Source organism: Neodiprion pinetum, chromosome 4, assembly GCF_021155775.2.
Source record: "Neodiprion pinetum isolate iyNeoPine1 chromosome 4, iyNeoPine1.2, whole genome shotgun sequence".
NCBI classification, from domain to species: domain Eukaryota; kingdom Metazoa; phylum Arthropoda; class Insecta; order Hymenoptera; family Diprionidae; genus Neodiprion; species Neodiprion pinetum.
In genome coordinates this window covers 17,673,799-17,689,158 of record NC_060235.2, presented here as the reverse complement: position 1 = coordinate 17,689,158, position 15,360 = coordinate 17,673,799, and the positions used below count along the sequence as shown (strand labels likewise).

Genomic DNA, 15,360 nt, shown 5'->3' with positions numbered 1-15,360 from the left:
AGCGATTCTCGTCCTTCGGGAGGACCTTCGACTTTAGAAACTTTCAATCTCAAATGTGAAATTATGAACTATTTGACTCGAAGAAAAGGAAGGTCAACCCCTTTGTATTCTTCAAGTCCATTTTTCGTGATGATATGAAAAATGACGAAATAAATATATCCAGGCGCTATATTCACGTAATTTTGCGAAAGGCGTCGATTGCGAGCAGTCTAAGCTCACTGCCAACAGCGGATCAGAATTACACCAAAGATTTCTTACGATTACTATTTGCAGCTAATCCCAGTAATCGAACATGAATCGGGATATAATTGCGAAATTGAATAATGGTTGACCATTTGTCGACTGACCACTGCTTTTCAACACCGGAAAAGTTCATCACTGATTCGTTGTTGTGAAATTGAATGCTGATTTCACTTTTATTCAGCAGCTGAAAATTATTTTACCCTTCCATCAGCTGAAAAATATAACTTAGATTTTGGTGTAAGAAATTTGTGCGCACTGTGTGTATTATTTAAAATGTTTTAGAAGACAAACAAATTACAGCAATACATTACACCGTTAGTTACAATACAATTATAATAATAATCATTTAGGGGTCATCACCGTCTAGAAGCTTGTTTTTCAAGTCATTTTTAGGAATTAATTTTGCGCAAACTATCAAACCTACAGTGCCGGGGTTTTTTACACATATTAAGACATGTTTCAACTAGCAACACAAATTTTTATAAAATACTTTATTACAATCTATCCGAGTTATACGCTGTTACGCAGATTGTGACGTGAGACGCTCGTCCAATCGGGCTTACGGGTTGCGGCGATCCCAGTCGTCTGAAACAGAAGAACAATTTTTCCTTGTCCCTAAGTGTACCATACATGTATATAAGTTTAACGGTAATGTAGCGCATCGAACTATTGATATAAGGGTATTTCACGTCATTATGGTAATTGTGCATGTCGGTATTAGTCTAAGAATTATGGGTAAGAGCACATGAGGTTCTCTTCTGGTAACTGCACGTTGGTAAGGGTATAGAGTGGGCGCCACCGTCGATACCAGTTGGCATGTAACAATGGTATGATTACAAGTAAATACATAAAAATGGTTTATACTAAGGAATTCAAAAAGATTGAGTGGATTAATTAAGATTATTTAGTAAATTATTTTTTTTTCACATCCTACAGGCTAAGGTGTTGTATTCAGCGCCATTTCGGAGGAAGTGATTAGATCAGGTCGGTACACACTTTGACAATTGATTTTGATCAGTCAAAATTGACAAAAGTCAAATTTTCATAGGTGGGAAATAGAAACTAAATTATATCATGATACAATGACTTAGATGCTGAATATCAGTTTTTTGGTTACATGTTATGTTGTTATTTCTACTAATGTTAATAATTTCTTTGATGTTTCTTTTATAGCAATTGTTCTGTGTGGTAATAACAGAGGCGTGATTAAAATCAAACTTGTGATCTAACATTAAAGAATGTGATGCAAGAGCACAACTATCTTGATCACCACATTTAATTTTTGATTTATTATCACTGATCTTATTTTTGAGGTGTTGAGAGGATTGCCCAATATATATTTTATCACAGTCCAAACAGTCGATACGACAGACACTGTCAATTACGTTAGCAATTGAAATTTGATATTTTAAAGAAGTAAACAGAGATTGAGTACTATTTGTGATCTTACATGTTACGTTAACCCCCGGATCATGTTAGAATTTTTTTAAATTTAGGTGACAACTTTCCAACATGGATTAGAACCATCAATTTTTTCATAATCCTTATCAATATTCCAATTAATTGTATTGTACACACGGTGGACTCTTTCTCTTTCAATTTCATCTATAATCTGGGAGGGATAACCATTATTTTTCAACGTAATATCAACTATATGTATAAAAGTGATACACGGTACAAATCATTTAAAGGCAATACATATTATTTTATGAATTTTCCAAAGCCTTGTCTGGAATATCGTTGAAAGATAATCAAATCCTCAAGCAAATTACATATAAATTCATGTGCAAAATGTGAATTATGGGTGAAAAAATGCGGCAGAAGTGACCGAGGTTTTAGATCTATTGATGATGTTACCAAGGATAGAGTCGTTCGGGTCAAGTGTGCGCACTTAAGGATTTAGGTTCGTGTAAAAATTGAACAAAAGGAAATAAGGACAAAAGAACCCATGCATATGATAAAGCATTTATTGAACTAATAATTAAATTAAGTAATAACACATAAAACTTTGACAATTGGAAAGAAAAAATGGTTAATGAAAAAAATTCAAAATGCGCACACTTGACCCGCTTTGCGGGTTAGTGTGCGCATTGTTCTTGAATAGTTATAGACTTCTTAATAACAAATTATTTTGAAGACTAGATAAATAAATAATGCGAGATCGACTTATTACAATAAAATCACATAAAATCAGATGCCTAAGAATGAACTTAGAGCAATTTTAGAAATTTAAAAGAAACTTTAGAATTAGTTGATAATTTTACGAGGATTATTTGTGGCAGCGATCACATTCAAAACTACCTCCTTCATAAAAGGTACATTGTTCATGCCACGTGGCATTGTGATCAAAAACTGAAATAAAAAAAACATCATTAGTCAATTTTTTTTACAACAACTTCATTGCCTTCTCACATAAAACAACGGGGGTATCTAAGTGTGCGAACGCGCACACTTACCCGCGCACACTTGCCCCAGACCGAGATTTTTGATAGATACTCATATAACTTTCCTCATACTAAACATGAATTAAGTCTTTGTTACCGTACGTTTCAGTTTCCTACGCATATCACGACTTTCCCTTCTGCCCTTCGTAGATAAACAGGGTGCGCACACTTACTCACTGCGCACGGTTACCCCTGAAGACTCTACTTATATTTGCTCACTACATTTTCTTGGAGAAAGTGGTCCAACTAAACAAAATCCTGATTCCTTAAGCTGTCAAGAATTTAAAAATATTGATGAATCAATCAATAAGGTAAGGTATACAATAATTTATACACAAATATAGTTTTCGGAGTTATAACCTCAAACCTGTTTATAGGTGATCAAAGAAAGAACCAGCTTATTTGAAAAATATAAAAGAGTTGACATGGAAGAAGCAAATGGATCTGATCATACAAAAAAAGATAATATTTTAGCAGCTGCACAGGTAGAGTATGAATAATATAAAATAATAAAAATGTATTAATCTTAATAAAAAATTTAATAAATCTTTCATGTATTATCTCGTATTAAAGATATTATTTATAATAAAGACTACTAAAAATATTCAATTCAGTATAACATTTACATTTGGCTTATTAATTATGCCATGTATAACCGCAAAATATTAATGACTTATTTTACAAATTATTTCCATGAGTAATATTCATGTTAACTACAATGTTTTTTCAAGTACAAAAAATTAATTGACATTATTAATTAGAATAAAAATGTAAACATTAATTTTTTTTATATGTTTTCACATAGTAAAGAAATATTGATGCCTAACCTCTCAATCAGCTAATTTTTTCTCCTTTTTCCGGACGTCCATGACATTTTAGCCATCTTCTCAATTGTTCACAATTATGAGCTTCAACCGAATCATAAGTAAGTGAAGCACCATCGATGGTTTCTTCCAATAATTTATTTGTTGGTGGACATAATATTCCTTTCCCAGCCATTGTTGATCAGAACAGTACGAATCTTTTGAATTACCGCTATTTCAACATGGCGGCTACGCTTGCGCTCGTCTCCCATAACGCGGCTACCCCCACCACTCAAATTTCAGTTGCTTGCAAGACCTGAATGTAAAGACCGTTTTTATGACAGATGCCTGAATTTTTCTCATGCCAAATTTCACCAAAAAAACCTAAATCTATATGTATACATATATGTATAATGGAAGAGCGATAGAGAGATTCCAAGCGTTGTAACGGGTTTTTGCTTTGAAATACGTATTTTCCTCACATGTATATATATATTTCTATACACTAGACTCGTCCAAAATTAAGGAAAAAAATTAAAAATACGCAGGGTAATGGTAGGAAAAATGAAACTGATTTAAGCGTCAATTATATTCAATGTTACTATACATAAAATAATGGTGAACATGTGACTATAACTATCCATACATATTTTTTTTCGCTCGAAATTGTGTATACATATTATCTTATATGATAAAATTATTTATTACATTATTATGTTATATTAACCCGTTATAACGCTTGAAATCTCTCTCGCTCTTCCATTATATATGTATATATGTATGTATAGATACTCACAACACCGTAATTAAGTTTTTTTTAATTTCATTTTATCTCAAAATTCACAGATATTATATATTTAAAGGTATTTATAGCAATATTTCCTAAGAATATGACTAAAATTCAAAAGAAAAAAAAATATTATAAATATTAAAAATCTAATTACAGATTCGAATTGTTGAGAAAAAAATTGTATAGCTTAAAAAAAAAAATGTACGATAATTATTAACGGAGTTATTGAGTTGATAATTAAGCGGTGAGAACAGCCGGGCGCGCGAAGCCTCGAGCCCCCCCACCATGCCGCCCGGCTTCATTCCTCCGACTAACGCCGCTCGACGAACGTTGAGCAATTTTTTTTTACTAGATACAACGCACCTAAAGATCTGAAAAAAATCACGGTGTTTCCTTGGTGTGTTGAGAGATAGCTGATATTTTTTTTCCCCTCCAATATTAATTACAACAACATTAAAGAAAATAACACTTAAACACCGTTATCTCCGGTTCTAATCAAGATATTCATGTTTTTTTTTTTAAATAACTCGTAAAATGAAGGGCAAGTACAATCCATCATAATATTTACAATAATATGAATATTCTCGAAGATATCTCTATTTGTTTAAAAGCAAAAAATTTCAAGTCGCCCAAAAATTGAGGTTTTCGAGTATAAAAAAATTTTTTTTTCATTTATGGAAAGTACTAGTAACGAACTGACTCCATGATTTTTTGGCAACCCGTGGGCCAATCACATAAGAAAGGGCAGACGATATACGGATTTTGGCTTGTCGCGGATTGTCGCTCAACTATATAACACAGCCAAAAAAGCCTTGCATTATAATTTTGAAGACACTTCATATTACCTGTACCATGAGTTTCAAATCCACACGTTGTTTATTCATCACTTTATAACAAGAAATGTAAATTTTTTTGTCCACCGCATTTTGCATTTTGCAATTAAACAAATAGAGGAAACTGATCTCACGATAGCTTGTTTTATCGAGAATGATGAGACGAACAACTTTTGTTTCAACAGTTTTCGTGTATGACCCATAACAAAGACGTTATTTAACAAAATGTGGGGTCTCACAAGTTTAAACAATCGTTGCGGACAAACCCGGACCTAACTTTTTGGGGCATAGGTGAAAATATGTTCGTCCGTCTCTAATTAACCTTCAAAAAAATCGGCTAACCTACGTTATTCCAGAATAGAACTTAATTTTATTCTCCTGGACTACATGTATGATGGACGATGTATATCATACATACATCATCATATCATCATACATCACACGTCATACGTCATATATCATACATCATATGATGTATAATGATTTTAGTTTTTACATTTCAGACAAGAAATACGCACTTGACCTCTCCTACCGATTCCAGAATCAAGCGGCTAGGCCCTTCGATGGGCAGCCCTTGGCTAAAGATATATTCTTCAGTTAACGGGTCAGATAATAACGCTGCCGTTCTGCCACAGCTGGATGATAAAAATTTTCGCACGTACCGTGCAAACATGTGTTAAAATACACTCGAAGTTTTAAGAAGCTTCGTTCCATTTCTCCCTACCAAAAAAAAAAAAAAATTGCCGACAATCACCTTTTTAGGTCTTCAAATTGGGACACTGCGCTAAATACTGTCTCATATACGGAGCATCCATTACATCTCGATCAAAATCAGCGCATCCGTGATGTATTATAGTTACTCTGAATTTTTTTCCATACAAACACTTTTCGAAAAACAATTCTGCTCCTCTACCCAACGTAAATACTTCACTTGCGACTAGCTAAAACAGCGTTCTGATTTTATGCCTACGAAAATTCAAGATCGATAGAGCAAATGAAAAGTCGTTGGCATAATTATGAATACTAATGTTATGGAATACATCGAGCGCGTGTCGAATAGAATCCCATTTCAAAATGAATAATTCTTATACTTTTATATCATGGCCGATTAATGTAGATAATCTAGTTTGTCTCCTGGAAAATTAAAACCGCATATTCAAGTCGGTAAGTACACACAGGCTACGTACTGGCTTGGGCTCACCATTGCGAAAACTGTGTTACTCGCGAGGTGAATGCAGCCAGCATGATGTCGAAATCGGTAACTCTCTGATGTTCTGTAATAAGTTCTCAACTCTACTGTTGGAACATCTCAAGGGGCGCAAGCGAACCCCGATTTTCAGTTGTCACATCGAAGCCCATTAGGGCAACTGTCCTTATACACGTCAGTCAACGCCTATAGCAACACTTTTTTTGTATTGTAATACATGTTGAGATTTAAAATTAATATAACGGCCTGACCACGTTTTTTGTGATGCCAGACAGTAATTATTATCTTGTTGTTATTGATAAGTAAAAGATCTAGAAAGCTGATTTCATTATTAACTTGTAGTTCGTGTGTAAATTGAAACCTAGGATGAAACATGTTGAATTTATCAACTAACTGTTGCAAATTTTCTTTATGAACACACGTGATCATGTCATCTACATATCTATGATAAAAGGCCACGTCAAAGTTTAAACTTTGTAGTGTTTTGTTTTCAAGATGTTCTAATACCAAGTTCTAAAACCAAGATCTAATGGACACGAAAGCTAACAAAGGCAATGTCACAGGTTTAATGGATAGCAATGATTATTATAAACAAAAGAGTGAGGCCATCCTTGATGACACTAACACATACCAGAAATTGAACAAAGATCCAACGAAGTCGATTGAAAAACGTATTAATCATCAATTCAATATTTGGCAACAAGAGAATTTCATTGATGAAAAACCGTCCAAACAGTTAAAATGTCCCAACTCTTTAGCACCACGTATTTATTTTCAGCCAAAAATACATAAGGACAATATACCGCTTCGACCAATTGTTTCAAACATAAATTCTCCAACATATAAAATGTCTAAATTCTTAGCACGGGTGTTAACTAACATAATTGGATTGACTGTTAAACACGTTGAAGATTCTTGGTCGTTTAACCACCTTCCTCAGCTTCAAAAAAAGAATATTGAAGAGAAGTCGCTTATTCAGAAGTCAATTCCGACGGAGGATTGCATCGCTTAATGTTTTCTTCCTTCTCTTCCTCGGCTGCTTTTTTCGTTAGGGTGTCACAGACTTCTTGACTCGCGTTACAGATATTTTACAGACTTGGGCAATATGCATTTGGACTAAGTCCTTGAGAAATATCCATTATGCCACAAAATAGAGCGATTCCTTTCATACCAATGCCTAAAAGTCGCATGGCAAAAACTATTCGATCGTTTATTTCGAAATCCTTATTAATCAGAGGACATGAGTTTGTACAATTTGAACCACAATTTCACTTCATCGCTATTTTGAAGCCCAATCTACGAGATCTCGCTTCACTAAAAGTTATATCTTCTTGACACGTCTTACACATGACAAGCGCACCGATAGATGAGAAAACAGAAAAAAAGTTGAGAACCGTATTCTCTGCTTATACAAAAGTCGTCGTTTCCAGTATTTTTCAATTGTTCTATCTTTCAAATTACCTAGGCCGGTATACAATGGACATAACGGTCGAGGTATGTACAACGGTCATGGGGATGACTACCTGCGGGCCCCAACGCAGCCTTTAAGCCTCTGTAATTATGGGAGTTCCACGAATTTCAAATTAACATGAGACCCATTCTGAGGACCCCAAACTATAAGAAAATGCTAATAAAATCGAATTCTTGAAGTTTTTAAACGGAAACGTCCACTTAAACAATAATAATAACAGTCAAACGATATTTGGTTGTGTTATATTTTTGGAGTGTTACCCTTTTTGAATAAACTGACACGCTAAAGCACGAATATGCATTTTTCCTAATATTACCGTGGCAATGATACAGAAAAGAGGAAAGTGCCAGCTTAATTATTATAGATATAATTATAACTACGAAGCGATTCTCGTTACCCTGATACGTGAGGAAGCAGAGAGAAAAGTACAACACCACCCAAAATAGGATTGGAAACGCGATGTATGTGCGGATGTAACCCTTTACAGAGAATATCACACAATATTCCCACATTTTGTGCTTAATTCATCGAATTCAGAAAGCATACTTTTCTCATACCGTATGATAAATTTCAAAACAGGTAACCAATAGGGCCTGAATAACGGCAGCTGTGTCTCCCAGGTAAATACTGATAAATATACTCGATAATTCCACCCAAGCCCCAATAGCTATTTTCATGTCATGGGTGTAAAGTGAAACGGGATTTTATAATCCGGGTGCACGTATAAAATCCCGTGCAAATTAAGTTGTTCGTTATAGTAGGCCGAAAACGGGATTTTACGCCTGCGCCCGGATTATAAAATCCCGTTTTTGGCCTACCATAACGAGCAATTCAATTTGCAATGGTCGGGTTCAAGATTTGCCTTTGCTTCTAGGTGTTTGTGGATTTATGCGTAAGTACAAAACTTTTATATTCAATTAGGAGTGATTACAAAGTCTGCATCGTTTCTCAACCTACTAACAAACTTCTTTTGACGTTGCTATCAGCTCTTTATCAAAATAAGACACTGGTTTATGACTTTCTGGTAAACTTCGACCGCGTTTTACCTAATTTTTTAAACTGGAACTATTTACGGGTTTCGGGAACAGCTTGGATTAAACCCATCACATCGTACTATTTCAAATATTTCGAAGCCAAGAAAAACGGGGTGGGTAGCATGTATATTTTAATTGGAAAAAAGTTTTAAATAGCCACAAATTATAATTCTGTTATTCGGTAGATACTAGCAAACAAAACAGTCCTCGTGAGTGTCGTTTATTTTCACTATCCGGCTTACGATGCACTCCGACAGCAGTTTACAACGGCTGTAAATCTACAATATTTTTACAACTTCGTTTACCGTTGTGTACCTAGCATGTCGGATAAGTATGGCGAGGGGTAAGTTGATTTGGCTCTCTATCATGAGCCAATCGGGGTTAAGTCCAATAAATCTTGTGTCCAATAATGCTGGTATCCAAGCGGCTGGTGTCCAAACGGAGTTCATCCCTACTGGTCATCTCAGTTATGTCCAAGTGCTAAGTCAAAGACTATGGGTTGAATTTAAAAAAAAAATCGATTTTCTGAAGTTTTTTATTATAAATATTCAAAAACATTCTTGTATGTTGTTTACACTTGAATACAAATAAACATAGTCATTCGTATCCGAGAAATTTTTTTTCATATTACATCAATTCATTTTTTTTTTTCACATTAAGGTAGTAATTGTATTTTATTCTCAAGAGGTCAAAGGGCGATACCCAAATCGTCAAAATATCTATTCGGTCTCTTTGAGGGCGATTTTTGCTCGCAGCTGGTGTATGGTACCAAAGTGCACCAAAACGTACCAAAACATATTTTACGCGACTTACATTGCTGTTTCGTATACGTTGGTGAATTTGGTTACCTATACCAAGCACTCGCTAAAAATCTTCTCAAAACTAGGATAGTAGCAGCTTGACAATATGAAATATACAGGGTTGCCCAGAACTATCGCCTTGTAGGCTACCAATGAGGTCTTCATAAAAATCTTGATAGGATGTTTGTTGTTTGCGAATTTCAACTAGTTAAAACTGACCAATCTAGCATCTGATGATTCAGGACGGCTGCCGGGCGCATGAGTAATGGCCAACTCTGTTTGGAGCTATCGGATCCTAGCAAATTGGCCAATTTCAATCAGCTGTAAGTTGTAAACAGCAAATTTCCTGTGAGAAATAAAAACGATTCCTTCACTGATTTTTACGAATAATATATTGGTAGCCTGTAAGGTGCATAGTACAAGAAAATGATACTAGAATCTCTTTCTTCTTTTTACATATGATAATTCCATATTCCTTGTTTCCGTCGAGACTTTGAGTTTCTACTTACGCACGGTAATAATTACAATTGCAAGAATAACGAGATTGCGATCATCGTAGTGCTGTCTATAATCGTAATTGAATTAGTCTAGGAAAACATTTAATTTACTTGCAAGCAGAGATCGTCTAAGCACATTATCGTCATCTACGTATTCATATTTTTTAATTGAATAAAACAAAATTATCATCCTTTCTTCATTTCTCTTCTTTCAGTTCCAGAAAAGTAATATACCTTTACGCATAGGAGAAACTTTATTGCGTAAAATATTTTTCTTCTTCATATCAGGTTGATCTACTATACTATGTACAGTGAGAGGAAGAAATTCTTGTATAGTTATTTATAGTATTATTCACTATTGATTGCGCGCTTTAGCCAAGTAATGAGATGGCTCATTCACAAATGATTTTAATCAGTATGAAGACAAACGACAAAATCCAATCATACAGAAAACTAGTTTACAAATGGAAATTTGATACATCAATTCAAATAATTATCATCACCTAATTTTTAAGCAGTAAAACGACTGAAAAACTATAAAAAGTCGAAACCAATTCGTGAAAACCGTGCAGAAATTTTAGTAGATTTATCAACGTCCCTATTATAGACTTTTGGTACATTTCTTAAGTTGACGAGAAACAAAACGTCATGAGTGTAATTTAATTTTTCCGATCAGCATGATTTTCCAGTAAATTCAATTCCAGAGAAATCAGTTTCATTTAAATTTATTCAGATTTGATATTTCATTTCTTGATAAGTGATCGCACAAGAAATTCTGTTGTGTCTCAACCAACTACTGTTTATAGAAATGCTAGTATCATAACCAAATCGACAGTAATTGATAATCGTATATCCTAACAGGTATGATAAATTCGTAAAATTTCATTACACCAAAAACCGAAGTTGACATGAAACTAGCCCGAATCTTCTTCACAATTTTTTAGTAGTCGGGTTTTTTTTTTGCTGAACTTATCCTGCTTTATACGAAGTGACACGGGAACGATATTTTCCATTATATTAAATGTGTACCTACAAAATAACGTTTGTTCAAATGTTGTTACTATTTTTTCTCTTTTTAAGCCAGTGATACGTACGATCAAGGTCAGCACTGCTGCAATCTATCACAGCTTATAGAAATTTCAAAGACTCGAATATGTATTTTTTCGTAATTAATTTTTTGCATATTTAAGAAGCTGACGTATGGACAGACTGTTACAAATATGTGTATCTAAATCTATAAATGGTCTTGACTTGTTTAGGACATAATTAATTTTTTTTTATCGTTCCATTTAATCGACCTTGTAGCGTCCGACTTTAAAACACAATATTACGTGGTGGTATACATTCAGACATACAGAGCTTGAATGCGTTTACCATAAATGGCAGTAATATCATTATTAAAATTACGTGCAAACACTGTTGTTAAATAATCTGTACACTTTTTATGTGAAAGAGAAAAAAAAAAACACGAAATAAAATGTTACGTTGTCATGTTACGTCTCACATTTTATCTCGCAGTCCTTCAGTTTTAGATTCACATTTCTTTTTGCTTGCTTCTGTACTTCTTCTTTTCCTCTTTTCAATTGTGATTCCTAACCTATCGAGACTTGAATTGGATAGATATTCAATCGTTCACTTAACCGAGCGGATTTTCTTATCAGGGATTCACACTTCCGTCTTTCTTTACCTCTTCGCTCGTTACGTTGGCTTTGTCATCTTTCTCGTTCTCTGGAAGACATTGAATAAGAAATGATCAGCTCTACGATGCAGAGTTCACGTGCAGGCAATAAAATTAACCATAAAATATACAAATCTTCGCAACGTAACAGCAGCTGCTTACCTTTTATCTCTGATTTGATATCATCTTCTTTTTTCAAATCTGAATCACCGCTTTCTTGCCCTTTCTCGAGTCGCGGCCTTTTTCTGGAGCCCTGAAGTAAAATTGGTTGAATTCATTAAACACTCTGATGACGTGATATGGATTCACCCATTTCCCACAACATAAATGATTCTATTTTGGTACATTTAAGTCAATTTTTACCTTGAATGATCTGTTATCCCTTCTCCCACCATCTCCCTCGTCTTCGCTATCGCTATACTCATTTTCGTGCTGTATTCGTTTGTCTAAATCTCTCTGCGGCAGTCTTTCGTCTGGGTTTACTTTCTCGTCGGCTTCAGAGTCCTCGACAATGGCGCCGTCTTCAGGAATGGCCTGAACTTGAACCCCTGGTGCGTGAGGTAGCATCCTCAAATTTTCGAATAATCTCGTTCTGTAATAAAAATTAGTTTGTGAGTATTGAGCGTCTGACTTTGACAAGCAATTGTAGCAGTTAAACGATGATAAAATAATTTTAATTACTTGATTTTCTCCAGATATTCAGGTGTATTCTGGTTCGCCATATTAGAGGGACTTATGTGCAGTTTGAAGTCGGGACCGAAATATTCAAAGTAATCATTGTAGGGCAGTTCATTGGCTATTTCTGATCCCAAAGCTACTGATGTTTCATATGTCCAACACCTAGAAACGTTACGGATGGTGTACCCACCGCCACCTACCATGAGGAACGGTAAATTGTACTTTTTAACAAACTCGACGCATTTGCCATGTCCTCGGACCGTTAGATTGAAGCAGCCAAGTCTGTCACCTGAAATCGAATCGTTGTGACATTAAATATTGAGTAAGATAGCGTTGTTTCTTGACCAGATTTACCAAACTACAAACATTTCAATTACCTGTTAACGAATCAGCACCACATTGCAGAACAACTGCAGACGGTTGAAACGTCTCCATAACTTTCGATATTATTGGTACAAATATCGATTCGTAACTTTCATCGTCCATTCCATCCCTCAGAGGAATATTGACTGCGTAGTACTTACCCTAGGAGTAAAAAAAAAAGGTCATTTATGGGTGAAAAATTTCCGTTCAACTTATTTTTGGGGATCACGAATTCAGCCTGTAAATTTTAAACGATCAAAATATCTAATTACCTTTCCTGCACCAATATCTCGAAGGTCACCAGTACCAGGGAAATATTCTCCATATTTGTGAAACGATACTGTCATTACCCTATCAGTTGTGTAAAAGGCTTCTTCAACGCCGTCGCCGTGGTGAACGTCTATGTCAATATATAATACTCTCTGATGATACTTGAGCAATTCTAAAATACCAAGGACTATGTCGTTGACATAGCAAAACCCAGAGGCCTCGCTTTTCTTGGCATGATGCAGCCCGCCTCCCCAATTTATGCAAATTTCTGATGCCTGTTTGTTCAACTTGACTGCAGCCGCTACTGAGCCTCCTGCTGATAGCTGGCAAAACTCGTACAAGCCGTCAAACACCGGACAATCTTCCCCCACATTGACTGGATAAGAAGAAATTCAGATTATAGTCACCTTACAGTTCTAAAGACAAGGAAATATTGATCAACAAACAAACGACCATTAAAATAATATTTGTTTTGAGAATAAAAGAATTAAAGAATTTGGATAATCTAAATAATTAGACATTACTACTTTTGTTTTTCATCCCTTCAAATTATATTTTCCTTTCATTTTATGCTTGGCTAAAATGAAAATTAGAATATAATTGAATGTTAAGACCCGCAATCAGAAAAAGATTTTGCATAAGCTATCAATGGTCCTAAACGGGTGAAATATAAAAGCTACAATTTTCAATGAACATCATCTATACATAAACTATATTGAATCCATTTGGGTCAATATTTGGGATAAAATGACATGATGAAAGCAAACCGAAGCATTATTACAATGAGAAATTAAAAATATGAAATACTATTTTATGTTGCTTAAATAATTTTAATTAGCACTTCTTTCAGGTAAAAGTTTCAACTCATTAATACTGCAGATTGGAGATAATGAACAGGTTAGTTTTCTTTAAATGCAAAATAAATATTTCTAAAATGCAATGATTCAGTTGAATATATCAAGCGTCCTTACAGCGTTGCATTTGTTTGTTGTATTCAGACATATTGTCGGGCCTGATTGATCTGAGGAACCTGATATACTCGTCGCTGTGAAACTTGGTCATTTCATCGGCGGTAGCTTTGTGTGGTCGCTGAGCATAGAGTATATGAAAACAAAGAATTAAAGGATAAAGACAATTGTTCGTGGTAGTTGAAGTTTGGATAAAAGTGAAAGAATCTTAAAAAAATATCTTACATAAATTTCCATCTTTCTGTACAGTCCATAATTAAGTAACAAATTATGGGTCATCCTTATGCGATGCGGTTTCATGGGATGTCCTTGGCCATAGTAATAGTTTCCAATATCACCTATTTGGGATGGGGGGAAAAAATAAATGCATCAATGATTTAAAAATGGGTAAAAATATCGCTAGCAAATAGGCTTGAGTATTAGGACTTCAAAGAAATAGTTTTCAGTTGATACACAGAACGACTCTGATAAAAGGGGATGAAGCAGCCGAGAGACCCGCGAATACGAGTACCGTTGAACCGTAGGAATGGCCGATATCTGACTTCCTGCATAAACTACGGTCAACGGCGTGCGGCCAGTGGGTTTCTCGCGTTAACATTCGAAAAACCGTATCTCTAGCCTCAAAGTACCGTTAAACTGGTATTGATGCACCCCGATGCTTCGGGGAGTGAAGATTCACCGAAATAGCTGAATATCGTCGCGATCCAAGACTCGATTAGCACAATCAAATACAGAATAGCGAAATGCTGCGAGGATCTTGGGTACATTAAAGCGGGGACTCCAAAGAACAGTTTGACAACACGGATTCTCTGACGAAACGGTGATCGCGTCGCCTTGATCAAACTAAAAGAAGTACTGAAATACTCACTGTCGTAGTAGTAGCAGACCCGCTTCTTACTGTGCGGTGCTGTGGACATTTTCGATGTTTATTTACCAATTATACCGAACTGAATCGCGACAGCATACACAGGCACTACTGGCCCAGCGCGGCTCACTCAACAGGACACGGCGTCACTAGCGTCACGTACGTACAGACAGCAATGCAAGGCAGCGCAGGCGTCCCTACCTATGCCAAGTCTAGTTATTGGTCAAACCACCCGCAGCGCCACCCTCGCTCAACAGTTTGTCGAGACCGTTAAGACGCTGCATCAAGCTCCGACAAACCCATGACAAACCCGATAAACACATGGTCGCTGCATAGACTATATAACATAGACTGAGCATTAGGTCGGAGGTGAGTCGGAGCAAGTGTACCCTGAACCTCGATTCCGCCATTCCTGG

General features: G+C 35.5%; 1 protein-coding gene across 1 annotated transcript; it reads right to left on the bottom strand.

Moving 5' to 3' along the window:
- Positions 1 to 9,402: 9,402 nt before the first annotated feature.
- HDAC1 (histone deacetylase 1) lies at positions 9,403 to 15,119 on the bottom strand. Its single transcript, XM_046620589.2, has 9 exons — positions 14,948 to 15,119; positions 14,305 to 14,417; positions 14,083 to 14,200; positions 13,114 to 13,487; positions 12,856 to 13,003; positions 12,482 to 12,767; positions 12,164 to 12,392; positions 11,963 to 12,053; positions 9,403 to 11,850 (listed from the first exon to the last, which is right to left on the bottom strand). Exons 1-9 carry the CDS (start codon positions 14,994 to 14,996, stop codon positions 11,780 to 11,782), a joined length of 1,479 nt encoding a protein of 492 aa, XP_046476545.1. The 5' UTR covers positions 14,997 to 15,119; the 3' UTR covers positions 9,403 to 11,779.
- Positions 15,120 to 15,360: the final 241 nt, after the last annotated feature.

What these genes read in the sequence shown, in the direction of transcription:
- HDAC1 (XM_046620589.2), bottom strand. Translation starts at nt 14,996, where the DNA reads ATGTCCACAGCACCGCACAGTAAGAAGCGGGTCTGCTACTACTACGAC. An exon ending in GAGATATTGGTGCAGGAAAG is followed by an intron (nt 13,004 to 13,113) that starts GTAATTAGATAT and finishes TTTTACTCCTAG; the next exon opens with GGTAAGTACTACGCAGTCAA. An exon ending in GAATATCTGGAGAAAATCAA is followed by an intron (nt 12,393 to 12,481) that starts GTAATTAAAATT and finishes TTTTTATTACAG; the next exon opens with AACGAGATTATTCGAAAATT.